The 18,182-nt window shown below is 46.4% G+C and overlaps 1 protein-coding gene across 1 annotated transcript in view; it reads right to left on the reverse strand.

Moving 5' to 3' along the window:
- Positions 1–6,195: 6,195 nt before the first annotated feature.
- Positions 6,196–18,182, reverse strand: part of LOC134087445 (uncharacterized) — a 281,964-nt gene continuing 269,977 nt past the window's right edge. Inside the window, exons 27-33 of the mRNA XM_062540947.1 lie at positions 17,592–17,762; positions 13,718–13,891; positions 13,383–13,553; positions 11,852–12,025; positions 11,432–11,605; positions 7,449–7,495; positions 6,196–6,955 (exon numbers count right to left, since the gene is read on the reverse strand). Of these exons, the coding sequence (XP_062396931.1) occupies positions 6,360–6,955; positions 7,449–7,495; positions 11,432–11,605; positions 11,852–12,025; positions 13,383–13,553; positions 13,718–13,891; positions 17,592–17,762 (1,507 nt within the window). The 3' untranslated portion in view covers positions 6,196–6,359. The remainder of the gene's footprint in view (positions 6,956–7,448; positions 7,496–11,431; positions 11,606–11,851; positions 12,026–13,382; positions 13,554–13,717; positions 13,892–17,591; positions 17,763–18,182) is intronic.

Below are 18,182 nucleotides of genomic sequence, written 5' to 3' on the forward strand. Positions count from 1 at the left end.
GTTGTGTACTTGTATTGTAGTAATATTAGTGAAGGTGTATCTCTATTTCACTTCAGTAAAGGAGTTGTGTACTTGTATTGTAGTAATATTAGTGAAGGTGTATCTCTATTTCACTTCAGTAAAGGAGTTGTGTACTTACTGTACTTGTATTGTAGTAATATTAGTGAAGGTGTATCTCTATTTCACTTCAGTAAAGGAGTTGTGTACTTGTATTGTAGTAATATTAGTGAAGGTGTATCTCTATTTCACTTCAGTAAAGGAGTTGTGTACTTGTATTGTAGTAATATTAGTGAAGGTGTATCTCTATTTCACTTCAGTAAAGGAGTTGTGTACTGTGTCCACCTCTGCATTGTGACATGCAAGCTGCCACAGGCTCGGCTCAGTTTCCTCATCAGGGCAACACACAACACCCTCCCGAGCCCTCAACACCTCCACCAATGGCTTAGAGCAGAGCAACCCTGAAGCTAGCAGAGGTGCTGGAGAAAAGTGGGCAGGAGGCAAACAACCAGAGTCCATCAGTGAGCCCACGCAGGATCCACTTCCTCAGGCAGGGGGAACCCGCAATGCAGACCAGCAAGAGACCACCCGCCAAGCTACTAACACCAGGGGCGGTGTGGAAGATGGAAGTAGACCTGGGTAGGCAGCTCCAGTTCCCACAGGAGATATGCAGCAGCACCTTCAGACCAGACGTGCTGCTGTGGTCTGCAGCTGTGAAGGCAGCAATACTGATGGAGCTGACAGTGCCATGGGAGGAGGGACTGGAAGCTGCCTACGAGAGAAAGAAGGCCAAGTATGCAGACCTGGTGGCGGAGTGCAGAGAAAGTGGATGGAGTGAGTGTGAGGCTGTAGCCGGTGGAGGTGGGAGCCAGAGGCTTTGTGGGCAGATCCACATCACGCCTGCTCAAGGACCTGGGACTACGTGGAGACACACTGAGCACATCCACCAAACAGCTCTCTGAGGAAGCTGAGAAAGCAAAGCCACTGGCTCTGGCTGAAACCACCACACAAGGCTTGGGGAATAACATCCAATCAGGTTCTGCTGCAGGGGGTGTGGTCAGGGAGACGTCCCTGTCCACTGCCCCTCCACTAGGAGATGTTCTGGGTTAAGGTCAAAGGTCAATGAGCGCTGCACCCCAGCTCAACACACTGCAGAACAAAGGTGCGCTATGCGGTCAGGTTTAGGCCTCAGGGAATCATCTGTTCTTGAAGGACATTGGAATGTTCTCCAAACTGTGATGACGTAACCCAAACTTCTGAGCACTCTCTCTCTCTTCCTCACACACACACACACTCATGTTGTGCATCTGTTTTGTAAAGCGAGCGTATTTCTGTTCCTCTGAACGCGCACACACGCATGCACGCGCACACACACACACACACACACACAAACACTCATGTTGTGCATCTGTTTTGTAAAGCGAGCGTATTTCTGTTCCTCTGAACACGCACACACGCACGCACGCACGCACACACAGACACACACACACACATACACACGCACACACGCACACACACGTACAGATGTTGTGTATCTGTTTTGTAAAGTGAGCGCATCTCTGTTCCTCTGAACACTCAAAGTGCTTTCCTGGTTAATGGCTCCCACTCACTTGTTCACATGCCCATAGAAAAGCCTGCTGTGCTGCTAGATGATAGCGCACACCTGCTGGCCTGCACACACACACACACACACACACACACACACACACACACACACACACACACACACACACACACACACACACACACACACACACACACACACACACAGGTGATAGCGCACACATGCTGGCCTGCATCCTCAGCTCCTTCTACAGGTGTGTGGTGGAGAGCACCCTGACCTCCTGCAGCACTGTGTGCTATGGCAGCTGCACAGTGGCACACACACACACACACACACCCTGCAGTACTGTGTGCTATGGCAGCTGCACAGTGGCACAGAAGAAGATGCTGCAGAGGGTGCTAAGGTCTGCACAACGGCCCATCGGATGCCACCTACTGTAGCAGCCCACTCAGACATTTCCAGCAGCCGACGCAGGGGCAGAGCGACCTGCATCATGAGAGACTCCACCCACCCTGCACACGGACTGTTCTCCCACCTCCCCTCAGGCAGTAGGCTGCGTAGCATCCGGGAGCATCAAGGAGCAGCAGGCTGAGGAACAGCTTCTAGCCACACCTGTCACACTGATCAACTCCTCCACACTGCCGTGCCTTTGAGTCCTCTCAGGAGATAGCACTGCACTGCACTCTTTCTCACAGTAACGGATGTGTATTTCAGCTCAAGGTGAAGAGGAATGCCGAAACATTTTTGTATTACATTTTAGTTTATTTGTATAATGTTTCTAACAATTTCAATGCTGTTGTCCTTTGTTGATATAAAAACATTCTACCTAATCACATATTTAATCTATTACAAAAAACAAATCAGATGACTCCATCTACCTCTCTCTCCCTCATAAGTTTATCTGTCTCAGAATGTAGAAAAGTCTCATATTGCATTATCACTCTCACTTTATGTTCATCTTTTAAATCTTCAGAACACATACAGTACAGCTACATACAACATTCTAGTTTTATGTCATACAACATGTCTTCATGTCTCATATTGCATTATTACTTAATTTAAATAATGGTGGATTAACACTCCCAGTCCTGGAAAAACAACTTTTGAAGTTCAAATGTCATTGTAAGAAATTCAACAAACAGCATTCATTTTCTATCTGATATCTAACGTGTTTGGACTCGTTGGATACTTCACATGTTATGTAAATGATCAGAGGGATCATCATCATGAGAGTGGGAGAGAATGTGTGTGTGTGTGTGTGTGTGAAAGAAGAGGAAGAAAATGGATGAAACCGAAATAAAAGCAGAAGGAGATGATGCCACACAGAGGAAGCAGAACAAACACACGCACGAACACACGCACGAACACACACACACACACACACACACACACACACACACACACACACACACACACAGAACATACTAGGGCTGCACTGCATGATTTTCATAGTCGATTAATCTCTATGAAATTCCAGAAAAAAATGAAAAATATTGATTGTTGTTTCCCAAAGCTCAAGTATCTCAAATGGCTTATTTTCTCCAAACGCCAAAGATGTTTAGTTCAGTGCCATAGAGGAGTGTGTAAATGGAAGCACAGGTGAGGGAACACCTGCTCAGCACTGCTGCTTGTGGCACCTCCGGCATCTGGTGGCATCTGGTGTTGCTGGAGCAACGGCAGGGACGTCTCCCTAGCGCCCCCTGCAGCTGAGCCTAGGATCCGCGCCTTCCCCACATTTGCTCCTTTCTTCTGAGCCAAAGCCACAAGCTCCCTTGCTCTGCCTCCTCAGCCACTTCTGTGAGGGCCTTTTGGAGTGGGAGACCAGTCACTCCCACACTCTTCAAGAAGCGCTGCAGAGATGATCCCACAAACCCTCTGCAGCCGACCTCTACAGGGGAGCTGACAGCTGAGCACCCTGCTTCTCTGCACTCAGCTGTTAGGTCTGAGTAGCGCTCTTTCTTCCTCTCAAAGGCTGCCTCCATCCCTCCCTCCATCCCTCCATCCCTCCATCCCTCCCTCCCTCCCTCCCTCCCACGGGACAGTGAGCTCCGCCATAATCACAGCCCGAGCTGTGGTGGAGCACAGGATGATGTCGGGTGGCAGGTTGGTTGTGCTGATCTCAGTTGGAGACTTGAGCAGCCGCTCCAGGTCCACTCTGAGGGTCCAGTCCCATCCAGATGTTCTAACGGGCTGAGCTCTTCTCCCGTGGGACTTTCTGTGCCACTCCTCCCTCTCCAGTGAAGTGGATCAGCCGCTTTGTTGTTGCTGTCGGATGCTCTTCCAGCCTACGTGTCTCCAGGATCTCCGGCAGCTTCCGCAGGACACGCTCATGACACCACCTGGCCCTGTGCCACAGCTGTTTTGCAGCTGGATAGGATATGCTGCAGGCTTGGCTTTGGGCCATTACAGAGTGGGCACTTTTCCTCTGAGCCGTACCATACGCACAGGTTGCTGGGGCTTGGGAGAGTTTCATAGGTGGACCTCATGAGGAAGCTCAACCTTGCTTGGGGGACCTTCCACATGTCAGCCCAGCTTAAAGTCCTGTTGATCACTCCCTCCCAGGGTGTCCAGCGTCCTTGCTGTCCGAGGCCGAGTGCTTTGATTGGTTTTGATTACGCACGCATGCACGCATGTGCACACACACACACACACACACACGTGCACACACACACAGATATACACAACCACACACACACACACACACACACACACACACACACACACACACACACACACACACACACACACACACACACACACACACACACACACACACACACACACACACACACACACACACACACACACACACACACACACACACACACACACACAATTATGCAAATGTTAAGAATTGTATGTTGAAATATTGATAAAGACAGACACACTGACCACTGACTCACACAGATTTAGCAGAGAAGTGTGTAGACATGTTTTCTTTTAAATAAACTCTCCAAACACATTCACAGACAATGTGTCTTTGCCCACAGTGCAGGCTCTCTTCTGTTGTTGCTCCTGACCCTAGACAGGGGTGTGACCCAGACACAGATCACTTGCCCAGTTTCCCCAGACAGGTGAGCAGGTGGTCCTGCAGTGGGAGCCGTTCCTGCTGGAAGGACGCAGGACTGGACAGGACATGTGGTTGGGTGAGCTGAACCTGTTAGTGTACTAGTGTGCAGTGTGATCCATTTGCTGTGTGTGTACTGGGAGTTGAACATCTGTCCATATGAATGTGCTGTTCCTGACGTCTTTATTGCCCCCTGTGTTGTGTGTGGACATTACTGATGTCTTTTCCTTATTGATGTTAATGTGCAGGCTCCCTCTTTTGTTGATGAATCTGCCTGCATGTCTGCCTGCAAGGACAGCTGGACGTTTCCCCTGCATCAGGTGCTCGGTGACTGTAGCCTCAGGTGGTCAGGTGACTGTAGCCTCAGGTGGTCAGGTGACTGTAGCCTCAGGTGGTCAGGTGACTGTAGCCTCAGGTGGTCATGTGACTGTAGCCTCAGGTGCTCGGTGGCTAGTAGGCGCGTTCAAGTTGGCTGCGCAGCACAAAAACTGCGCAGCACAAGATGCACGTGGTTAAAAATCTGTCCACGATGGTCTAGATGGGTGTGTTTTCGACTCGGCAGTCGGTATCACATGGCCTCAACTTATCGCGGGAGCAAGGCGTGGCCAGGCGGCTGCTCCGCAAAAGAGCAGCCGGTCTGGAGATACTGCGGAGAGCAGCGGAGCCTAGACCCTGCCTTCATGACGTCAGGTCTTTGCCCTAATTGGCTTTTACATCCCTGACGTATGTGCAGGTGTTTAGATGCCTCCTCATATCCACAAGGGTCCGTGCGGGTCCGTGCCTCGTGATTCATCACATGGTCAAGTCTAGCCAAGTCTACACTACGGGAAGTAGAGAGTGTACAACTTCATAGCAGCGTTTGCATCCCCGCCCCTGCTGCCACCGGCAGCTCTCGTTGCTGCAAAAGGTCATTTGGAGTTGAACTTGAACACGGCTGTTGTCTCAGGTGGTCAGGTGACTTGTGGTGGGGTTGAACTCTGACCTCTGACCCCGTAGACTTCCTGCTGAAACATGTTCAGTGCTTCAACACGATGGCCAGGATCTCCTTCGCTGTTGAGGCTTTGGTTGTGTCCAGCTCCAGAAAGAGCTCTGGACCCAAAGGCAGCTGTACGTTTCCCCTGCATCAGGACTGCTCCACCTTTGGATGTCAATCTACTTACTGTACAGTAGGTCAGTCAGGTCAAACTTTCCTTTCCTAAAATGTCCTGTACTTTAGTTATCTGGGGGTAGCTGTACACACACACACACACACACACACAGAGCAGTGGGCAACGTACACACGGAGGATTGGGCAGCACATACTGTACACACACTCAGAGCAGTGGGTATCCTGGATCCAGCACCCAGATACATTGGGGGGTTAGGTGGTCAAGGGCACCTCGTCTGTAGATGTGGGAGATCACTATTCTACCCCTCCACCCCCACCTGGATGCCCACAGCTTTAGGTCAAGTTGGTGAAGTACTTGCTCCTGAGAATGCACATGTGCCATACAACTGAACATGATGACTAACACACACACACACACACACACGTTTTATTTAATGTCTTTATTTGTATCTAATTTTCCTATGAATTACATTCTGTTCCCCTTTGTTATATACACAAACCAGAGACATTTTAACCAATTCACAGATTACATATTTATTATTCAAATGAAAGGACTCCCCTTCCCTCCCTCTCACTCTCAAGCATATCAGAACATGGCTCTCCTCTGCTGCAGGATTAGGAGGTCATGTGATCTGGCACAGGGACACTGAGGATCGAGTCCAAAACCCAGGATAGAGGGGCTCAGTGAATGTGGAGTGGAACGTGTACAGGTGGGTGAGTATGTTAGAGGAGACGCTGTAGAAGGACAGAGTGCCTGCTGGCCAGTCCAGGTACACTCCTACTCTGCTGGAGCGGGAGGAGGGGGCAGGTATGGCAGTCTCCTTATTATTGTGATAGGCAGAGTAACTGTTACTAGAGCACTTCAGTCTCCAGGACTTGGCATTACCTCCAAACCTGCTGCTGTCCCCGCCCCCTTTCCTCTCCATGCTTTTATAGGCCACTGCTATATAAACTGTACCTCCACTCCACTCAGCCTCCCAGTAGTAGCGTCCAGACTGGCCCGTGCTGACTAGACTCTGACCCAGACTGTCACATGTCTCTGGGTGGAGTCCAGGCAGACCCTCTCTACACAGCACCTGATAGCTGAAGGAGTCAAATCTCTCTGGGTGGTCAGGATACGACTGCTGCTGCGGATACACAAATGTCACCTTTCTGTTCCCCTCAGAGAGAGAGAGATCTCTGTATGCTGTGTTTGGGTCCAGTGTGAGCTCACAGGCATCTGCACACAAGAGGAGAGGAGAGAGGAGAGAACATCCTCATCAGAACATGGGGTAGGAAAGGACATGTGTACAACACACACACACACACACACACTCGCACGCGCACGCGCACGCACACGCACACGCACGCACACACACACACACACACACACACACACGCACTCCCCTCTCCTACAGTATGTAAACAGGAGTGTGGCTCTCCTCTCCTGTGGACACACACACACACACACACACACACACACACACACACACACACTCCTCTCTTCTCCACACACACACACACTCTCTCCTCTCCTACAGTATGTATCTCCTCTCCTGTGGACTCACACACACACACACACACACACACACACACACACACACACACACACACACACACACACACACACACACACATACACACACATACACACACACACACACACACACACACACATTCTTCCATGTAAATGATGTCAACAGCTTTTTTTCAGGAACAGTAAAATCACTCACATTTTCTGGGTCCTGGTTTAATCCTGCACTCTCCTCCATGGTCATACCTTAAGAAGGATGAGAGAAGAAAATACAGTTTTGACACATCACTGAGTTTAGAGAGGGAGAGAAAGGGTGTTTTTCTTCACCACCACCACCACCACCACCACCACACACAGAAACAAAAATGCATGAACTCTCTCTCTCTGACACACACACACACACACACACACTAGGGGCCTGCGAGCCCAACGGGCCCCGACGCAATATGCAAATTCGGGCCGGGTACGGGCCTTAAATTTACTAAAGAGCACAGGCTCGGGTAGGGCTCGGGCTTAACACTAGTAAAGTTGGTTTTATGTATTCATGATTTTTTCAATTATGATGTCAGAATTCATGTCCAAAAAACATTCACGCTTTTTATTTGGTGGAAACGGCATGAGGCAATTCTCCCAATGCTACACTTGCGCGGTATGTCTTCAGTGTCCCTGCAAGCAGCAGCCCCAGTGAACGGAACTTTAGCACCGCGGGCCGGACGCTGGAAGTGAGGCGGACCTCGCTTAAGCCATCCACCGTGGACGCTATTGTCTTCCTGCACAGCGCAGCGAAATTAACAATCATGGATGGACTGTAAATAGGCCTATAGGTTTGCCTGTGTTTTTTTGGGATTATGTGGACCTGCAACTCAAAGAATGTGAGTGTTTTCTGTTACTTTGTTAGGCTATAGCTGTGTTGGAAGTGGTCTATAGTAGGCTACTTGCACTTGTTGCCTTTATCAGGTGAGCAATAGCCTACATTTATTTGATTGTTATTTAGCCTAATCAATATTCAATTCAAAGTGATTGTTCCATTCCTTTATTTATTTACACGGTGCTTACTAAGTTGGCTATGGACAAGGAGCTCATGTGTGCTGCTCATTTATCTACTCCCGCCGCGCATACAGATTTACCGATGTCATAGGCCTATGCCTATCCTGGCTGTCCTTTACATGCTGCTTTTGCGACATCCCGTTATTTCGACATTGAGGTCTAATCAAATTCATGAACGCTTGTCTTTGCAAGCGTTAATCATGTGTTAAAAGTATTATTTGTTTAATTGTTCAAGTTGGCTTTCTGAGAAACCATTAGGCTAAGTGACCGAAGTGTCGGGAAACCGTCATGTCTAAATAGCGGACCCTTTTAGTCGGGCTCAGGTTCGGGTTCGGGTCAGTAATTGCTTAATTTGTCAGGCAGGGTCGGGTTAGGGCCTGATTGCCAGAGGTCCGGGCTGGGCCTGAAAATTTAGCCCCGTGCAAGCCTCTAACACACACTTACACACACACACACACACACACACACACACACACACACACACACACACACACACACACACACACACACACACACACACACACAGAGACTTCTATTTTCTTCTCAACACATTATATACTGCAAGGATCACTCACCCCACTTCCGTTGGTAGGAAACCCTCCTTACTGCTGTTTACGTCCCCCCTCTTCCCTTCCCCCCTCCAACCCCCCCAGCCAGGACTTCCCTCCCAGGCTGCCCCCCTTCCAGTTGTTTGGGGGCAACTGCTCCCTCCCTTTGCCCCTCTACCCTCTAACCATTCCATGCCCGGAGCAACGCTGGACTTCCCCGCACCATCAGCTTGGGCACCCAGCAGTGCCATGGAACACCATTCCATTTCATCTGCCTACTCACGCATTTCATGCCTATCATTTCATGCCATCTACTTACTCATCATTTCATGCCTATTCATGCCTTATCTGCCCATCATGTATACTGTGTTGTATGTTGTATCGTGCTGAATATTGGATATTAATCACGTACATGGTTTTCTTCCAGCCCAGGTCCAATTCTTGCTTTAAGGCTGCCACAGATAGGATGAAATGAACCCTTGGACCCATGCAGCAACATCTCTACTGAGACCCATGCAGCTACAGCTCTACTGAGACCCATGCAGCAACAGCTCTGCTGAAACCCATGCAGCAACAGCTCTGCTGAGACCCATGCAGCAACAGCTCTACTGAAACCCATGCAGCAACAGCTCTACTGAGACCCATGCAGCAACAGCTCTACTGAGACCCATGCAGCAACAGCTCTACTGAGCTCTGAGAAATGCAGCAAAAGCTCCACTGAGCCCCGACACCCATCGTTCTCATGGCTCGGGCAACACATGAATGGCCACCGCTGCACCAAACAAGCGCAACACAGTTTCCACTCCCGTGTGCTTGCGTGTATCACAGAGTAGTTCAACCACGTCCAACTTGATCACGGTGCTCCGTAAATCATAGCTATATTTCACTGAGCCCAGCAGCAAGCACAACACAATCTGGGCCATTGCTCAAACGTCCACCCCGCTTGCACAAATCTGGAGGCACGCTACACCTCCACCTGCCGCGTGGATGTAATAGTCACACACTTAGCCAGCACCGCATGCACAGAATGCAGACGCAGGATATGCCAGACCCCTGCGCTGCTCTGATAACTCACAACCTGCTCATGATCTGGAATGCAGAGTTTCCACCTTCAGTCATGCAGGAGGCCCACATTTATCATAGCAACAGATTCTGTTCCAGGCTCACTTTCAGCCTCGCACTCATATTTGCCATTTGGCTGTTGAGATGTAGTGAGGAAATGTGGCATAGTGAGGTCAATCTGGCGTAGATCTGCATCCACGTGTCCTTATCTACAAGCCATGGATCATAGTAGCCTAAAGGTTCATATCAAACAGAGCATATTGACCAATCAGTAACACTGACTGAATTACGCTTACTTGAGCCTCTCCTCCACTCTTCTAAATCACCTTTCTGTCAATTTATTCCAGTGTCTATAAGATACTTACCATACATATTTTCTTACAGTCTTTCCACTTCTATTCTAACGGTAGTAAAGCATCCCCTTACCTCCCTGTAGCCATGGCGATTCTACATTCTCAGTCTCCTATTATACTGCCACCAATCTGGTCAACAGAGAAGATGCTCACTCTTGCCTACACTTAATCACTACATCTCATATCATTACACAGTCCTCCCCATCCAGCTCTCTCTCCATCACAGATGCTTTCCCCACCGGTCTCAGGCTAAGTTGGGCAGATACGCACTATTCAGCCTTCACTTCTAGTCATGAGAACAAACGTATCCCTAGCAATGGAAATCATATGCTTGATCATTGGACCTTGGACACCTACTAACCTACACCCATCAAGGGTTAGTTGAAAGCAATATATCCGACTAGTTTATCAGGTCTCCAATTCCTGTTTAATTTCCCTCTCGTAGCAGCCTCTGATGAAAGCGCTCCTGGGGTGTTAGCGGACATCACTCACAGTCACATGCCATTTCCACTATTGGCATCCCAGGACCATGGCCAGCTACCAAGCCAAACTCACTATTCTCTGCACTCAGTCTAAGCAATCCAATGGGTGAACTAGTGAAACAGCATCAGTCCCTTCAAACTAACAGAAAAACTTCTCATAGTGGACCTTATCCCCTCTGCAAGTGCATCATGAGCTTCCTCATTGGGAGTTGAACATGTGCGAATATGAATGTGCTTTTCCTTACACCATGTAAGTGGTCTTTATTGCCCCCTGTGTCGGTGACATTATTAATGTATTTAAATGATTTATGTATCTCTTTATTTACCTACTTATTGGTCAAAGCTTGGTTCTCCTTCACCCATCAGTGGGTCACTGTGCAAGCTGTGCCTAATCATCTTCTGTAGCCTGGGCAGACATGGTTGCCCATCTTGTGTTATGAATTCTAAAATTTGCTTTAAATAAAGTGCAAACAGTTCACAAGCCTCATACAGTATGTGTGTATAAGTCTGGGGGATTGCCTTTTACTTGCAGTGCTTAAAGGGCCACATCATGCCCAGTTTAATATGTGGAAGGGAATCATCTGGAAACGTGACAGAATATCCAGTCTCCACACAGAAAGCTCTCCAACACAGGACACAAATGGATGAACAGCTCCACTAGAAAGTCATCTAAGATGTAACACATCTCACCTCAACGTCTCTAGTTTACAGCCGGGATCATTCAGTCTGTCTGTGAGCTCTCTGACACCTGAGTCTCCTGGGTGATTGTAGCTCAGATCCAGCTGTTTCAGGTAGGAGGGGTTTGATTTGAGGGCAGAGGACAAGAGAGAACAGCCCTCATGTGTGATGAGACAACCAGACAGTCTGAAACAACAGATGCTCTTTCTTAATCATAAATGAAGGAAATGCAGTAAAAGGTACTGTATACAGGTAATTTGTTAATCAGTCAGTTTGACTGACAATCCCTAAATGTCACCATTTAACATGACAAGTGCAGATCAATATCAATATTCACAGATGTACAATTTGACATCACACACAGGCACATTGGTTTTTCTTCCTGGTGGTTAACATACAGTACAATATTACATAACATTCCTAATTACTGACCTCAGTGTCTCCAGCTTGCATTGTGGATCTCTAAGTCCTGCACAGAGCAGCTCCACTCCTTCATCCTGCAGGTCATTGTCACTCATGTCCAGTGCTCTCAGATGGGAAGGTGCACTTTGCAGCACAGATGCCATCATTTCACAGCTTGCTTTAGAGAGGTGGCACAGATTGAGTCTGTTTCAAAGGAGAGTGGAAGGTCAGTCTTTGAACACTGGACATTTTCAGGCCATCCTTCAGCACCATGAGGTCACTGTATCTCATGAGGATGGACACAGACACAGATGTGTGTAGCACTAACATTATGTACACAGCAGGGACATGGACTGGAGAAACACTACATTACACACTCTGCAGCCATGTAAACAACTTGTTGTTGTTGTCTTGTAGTGTCATGTGGGCAGCAGGGGTGATTCATAACTTAACTTACGGCAAATAATTGTTCTGTTCCTGATTGATCAGAAATTCCTGCATCAAGGTCAAGGTTCCTTTATTAGGTCTCCCAATGGAGAAATGTGTTTTGGCAAAGGGGTAAGCTGCCACAGTCAAAATACATATGACAAGACATAGCACATATGTTCACAGCCATCACATTCACAGCCATCCATCATGCCATAAATGACACTCACATCATGTTAAAAGGCCAATAAATAGCCCATAAATAGCACTCTCTCCCACCCAGTCCCATTTAGCACAGTCCCAAAGTAGACACTCACTCTCTCTCTCTCTGTACTCTCCAGTCACACACAGCACATCCATACACCACAGCCTCAGCACATCTCCACTCAGTTCAGCCCCCATACACAGCCCCCTACTCAGCACTTAGTATTGGTTTTGGGCCTTCCTACTGTTCTGCCTTGAACTTAACTGTACGATTTCAAAACCAGCTGGTGATGCCATAGTGCAAGATGGAGTCTATGTTTTAAGTAGAATGAATGAAACATGACTGAAATGTTTGGTGCGGTTTTCAGTACGTGTGCACCCATCCGTTTCTACACACACTAACAATACACACAGCGTGGGGAATGAACAATGAGTACATGTAGTAATGGAGGACAGGAGTGAAGTTATCAGCATGAGTGAGTTCAAACGGTAAAATGCAGATGAAAGCTCATAGCGGCCGCCATTAGGACGCGCCTATGAGCTGCCACATCACACTGGGAATCTATAGAGAGCTGAAAGAGTGGATGCCAGGCCGGTGGGAGTTCCTCTGCAAATGTTTTAATAAGAAAAGCAGACATGCCATCTGGCCCTGTTGCCTTGTTAAAGCATGTCGTTTTAAACACTCTGGTAATCACCTCTGGATCTGTTGTTATTCTGTTAATATCAACATGACAATGTACTTGATCTAAAACTGCATCCTGCAGGTCAGAGCTGGGAAGGTGTCCCTTGCAGCACTGATGCCATCATTTTACAGCTTGCTTTCAAAAGCTGCCACTGACAGTCTGTTTTAACACATACTGCAGCTGATGATTTATTGCAAAGATTTACAGACGGGAGCCAACAGTGCCACAATATGTGTGCACAAACAAACCTTAAAGATGTCAGATTACAGTGAGGGCTACTGAGTCCTGTAGAGAGAAGTTGAAATCCAGAATCCTTCAGGTCACTGTGACTCAGGTCCAGTTCCTTTAGGGAGATGGAGGACTGCAAAGCAGAGGCTACAGCCTTACAGGATTCCTCTGTTAGCTTACAACCAGCAAGTCTGCATAGAGTGAGAGGGCAAGAGACAGACATCAGAAAACAAAATGCTGAACACATTCATATGAATGCAATCCCATGTGTCCTCACTTATGTAAAAACAACCAATTAAGAAATAATAATACAAAATACAAATCCTGATTGTGATTTAAGATATAGAGCACATACTGAATTGCTTCAACTTTGCGGTGAGGATCTTCCAGTGTAGCAGATAACAGCTTCTGTGCTGATTCTCCAGGATGATTGTTGCTCACATCCAGGTCTTTCACACAGGAAGGGTTTGACATCAGACTGAGAGCCAGACAAACATAACCTCCATCTGCAATCCCACACTCACTGAGCCTGAGAAACAGATAGACACATAAAAACCATATACAGAGAGAGAGAGAGAGAGAGAGAGAGAGAGAGAATTTAACAATGACAATTTACAGTGAGGGGAGCAGGCCAGGGACTCCATCATTTTTCCAGCTGTTCTGACCACATTACGTAGGTGGGCCTTGAACTTAACTGTAAGATTTCCAAACCAGCTGGTGATGCCATAGTGCAAGATGGACATGAAGATGGACATCAGTTATTAGCTGTTAGCTGTTGAGCTCAATGCAATTCAAACCAGTGAATTAGCTAACAGCTAATAACTGACATTGAGCATGCCAAACTCTTAGTATGGTGAAGGTATAGTGCTGATGTGGGGTTATTTTAATTCCAAAGGCCAAGGGGATTTTATCAGGGTGCATAGTGTCCTGGATCCATGAAATAACTGGCCTTTAAAAATAAAAATAATAATCCTCTATGGGAATTTAACATGGGCGTTCCAATACTTATGACCCCCTATATTTTAAGGAAAACATTTATTCATTTACAATACATTATTCATTCACAAAGAAAATGTATGTCATTAAAGGTTGAATAATTCCTAATTGTTTCATTTAAAGCATTAAAGGGATATTCCGCCATTTTTGGAAATACGCTCATTTTCCACCTCCCCTCGAGCAAAACAATCGATATTTACCTTGTTCCTGTTCATCCAGCCATTCTGTGAGTCTGGCGATACAACTTTTAGCTTCAGCCTAGCATAGATCATTGAATCGGATTAGACCATTAGCTTCTCGCCTGCTAGCTTCATGTTTAAAAGTGACAAAAATTTCTGGTAATTTTCCCATTTAAAACGTGTCTCCTCTCAAGTTAGAAAGTGCAATAAGACCAACTGAAAATGAAACCTGGCGTTTTTCTAGGCTGATTTGACATGGAACTACACTCTCATCTGGCGTAATAATCAAGGCAACTTGCAAACTACTGGCACTACTACTGCTTGTTGTCTATGGGGACTATTTTCAGATGCTGCGTACGATATCACTGCGCCTATGGTACGTTTGCAAGTTGCCTTGATTATTACGCCAGATGAGAGTGTAGTTCCATGTCAAATCATCCTAGAAAAACGCCAGGTTTCATTTTCAGTTGGTCTTATTGCACTTTCTAACTTGAGAGGAGACACGTTTTAAATGGGAAAATTACCAGAAATCTTAGTCACTTTTAAACATGAAGCTAGCAGGCGAGAAGCTAATGGTCTAATCCGATTCAATGATCTATGCTAGGCTGAAGCTAAAAGTTGTATCGCCAGACTCACAGAATGGCTGGATGAACAGGAGCAAGGTAAATATCGATTGTTTTGCTCGAGAGGAGGTGGAAAATGAGCGTATTTCCAAAAATGGCGGAATATCCCTTTAAGATCAATTTCCAAAAGATGATTTTATATTAGCATGTGTTCCAATACTTTTGGAGTTGACTGTATATGGATATTTTCAATAAACATCATTTTATATGGAATGAATGTATGAAAGGTGAGTGAAATGTCTGGCACAGTTTTCAGTATGTGTGCACCCATCCGTTTCTACACACACTAACAATACACACAGCATGGGGAATGAACAATGAGTACATGTAGTAATGGAGGACAGGAGTGAAGTTATCAGCATGAGTGAGTTAAAACGGTAAAATGCAGATGAAAGCTCATAGCGGCCGCCATTAGGACGCGCCTATGAGCTGCCACATCACACTGGGAATCTGAAAGAGTGGATGCCAGGCCGGTGGGAGTTCCTCTGCAAATGTTTTAGTAAGAAAAGCAGACATGCCATCTGGCCCTGTTGCCTTGTTAAAGCATGTCGTTTTAAATACCCTGATAATCTCCTCTGGATCTACTGTTATTCTGTTCATATCAGCATGACAATGTACTTAATCTAGGAAGGTGTCAGCACTCATGCCATCATTTCACAACTGCAAAGCAGAATGGACTCCCACTAATCATCCAAACCTCAGTGTCTAGCTCCCTGTGTGGATGTAGAGCTCTATATGTGCATGGACACTAGGGATGCAACGGTTTTCAATAATTTATTGAACCGTTCGGTTTGGCCTGTTCGGTTCAATAGACTCACCTAAACCGCAATATTTCGGTATACGCGACATTAAACTTTTTATTTAATACAAGGTTATTGCACGCGCGTAGCCTGGGAGCGATAGCAAGGAGTGCTTAGGACCCGGGGGATGAGTTTTCTCTGACTGTTCAGCTTGCCTCTCGTCAACCTTGCAACAACCAATCAGAATTTTACTGAATTTCCCAAGACCCAATAAGCACGTTGAAATGCAAATGAAGGAGTCATGTGAGAAGAAACAAACTTTACCGGCGGCTGCACGATCATGGCGACATTCGAAGTAGCCTACGAACAAGTCAAAAAGACCGTCAGTAAACAAAGCACAGTGTGCAAGCACTGCTTCACAACGATCACCTAATAAAGGTAACACATCCAACATGTCGGCCCATTTGCGCCATCATCACCCGGCTGTAACCTTAAGTGGAGCAGCACGGAGAGCTAGTTTGCCACCGAAAACCCAACCATCCATTGCTGCAGCCTTTCGGCAACAATATTCCTATAATTCCCAAAAACACAAAGACATAACGAATGCGATTGGCGTGTTCATAGGAAAAGACATGATGCCCTGCCTATACGGTGGTTTTGGGTATGGGATTTCACTACATGATAAATGTTCTCGATCATCGCTTCAATATCCCCTCCGGCACGCATTTCAGCAGTAAGATTCCTGAACTGTACGAAGTGTGTAAGAGTAAGAGAGAAGTTGAAAGTGACTTTTAAAGTTTACATTTTATGCAACCTACTTAATATTACAAAAGGGCTATATGTTCTGTAAGACAACAGGTAAGGGATAATCAACGACGCGCCGTGCGTTTATAGGAAAATAATGCACGTTCGAAGTGGTAATAAGGACCCGACGCCGCAGGCGGACACTTCGATAAGTGCATTATTTTCCTAGAAACGCACAGGGCGCGGAGTTGATTATCCCGCTTATACCACTGCTACTATCATTTTCATTTATATTGCCGCTGTCTTAGATGCAACATTGCTGTTTTTACCGTTACATTCACATTGGCGAATTAATATTCAAGTGTAATAAGCCCAAAAGAAGGGAACTACATAGCCGTGCGGTATATAGAAAAATAATGCACTTTTCAAATAGCGCACCACAATAGGAAATTTGACCAAGCAGTGGTATAATAAATAAATAATTACACATTACTTTATGCTGCACTTCACTATGGATAATATTGCCTGTTTATGACAGAAGGCAATGATGGTGTTCTTTTCTTATAATACATTTTTGTGATTCTGCTTCATCTGTGTCTGGCTATGCATTTAATATTTTCTCTGCAATTGTAAGTAGAAGCACATTGTTGATTTGAAATAGAAAAGGCAAATATAACCTCCTGTATGCTAGAGCCAAGATAATATTGATATATTGAAACCGAACCGTTACCGTGGCCCAAAAACCGTGATACAAACCGAACCGTGGCAAAACTGTACCGTTGCATCCCTAATGGACACACTAGCAGGGAGCACTGAACTGATAACCCCAGAACTCTTTCATCAACACAGGCACAACAACTAGACTGTTCCTCAAAACTCTTCTATGCCCAAAGTCTGAATGTGTAGATAAGACCTCTGTGAACTCTGTCTTTCAGAGCTTTACTGACCTCAGCTTCTCCAGGTGGCAGTTTGGGTTTCTAAGACCAGAGAGCAGCTTCTCTCCTGATGTTTGCAGATCACAGCCACTCATGTCCAACTCACTCAGTTGAGAAATATATGACTGCAGAACTGAGACCACAACCTCAGAGGAGCTGTGTTTGAGTCTACAGCTGATGAGTCTATAGTGAAACAAGAAAAAAAAAGTTGGCAGTTGATGAGTCTACAGTGAGAGAGGAAAACACTATAAGCAACATGTCCTTCATGTAATCCGAAATATAAATGCCAACGAATAAAAGATGGACAGTTTTTAGATCCCATAGAATGCACCAGTTTGTGTGCACTGTGCAAAAATACAGACCTCACTGTACAGTCTGGATTCAGTGGTTGATGGAGCAGTTCTCCTCCACAGTCCTGAAGCTCACTGCCACTCATGTCCAGCTCTCTTAGGTGGGAGTTTGCCCCTGTGTGAGCCAAGGCCAAAAATCCCCCTTTCAGTTTACAGCCAACAAGTCTGTGAACACATAAACCATAGTAAAATCAAAGAGGGTATATCAATTCCAGAGTAAAACACAGATGCTGGTAGGCTACTGTATGCTTAA

Source organism: Sardina pilchardus, chromosome 1, assembly GCF_963854185.1.
Source record: "Sardina pilchardus chromosome 1, fSarPil1.1, whole genome shotgun sequence".
In the NCBI taxonomy this organism is placed as follows: domain Eukaryota; kingdom Metazoa; phylum Chordata; class Actinopteri; order Clupeiformes; family Clupeidae; genus Sardina; species Sardina pilchardus.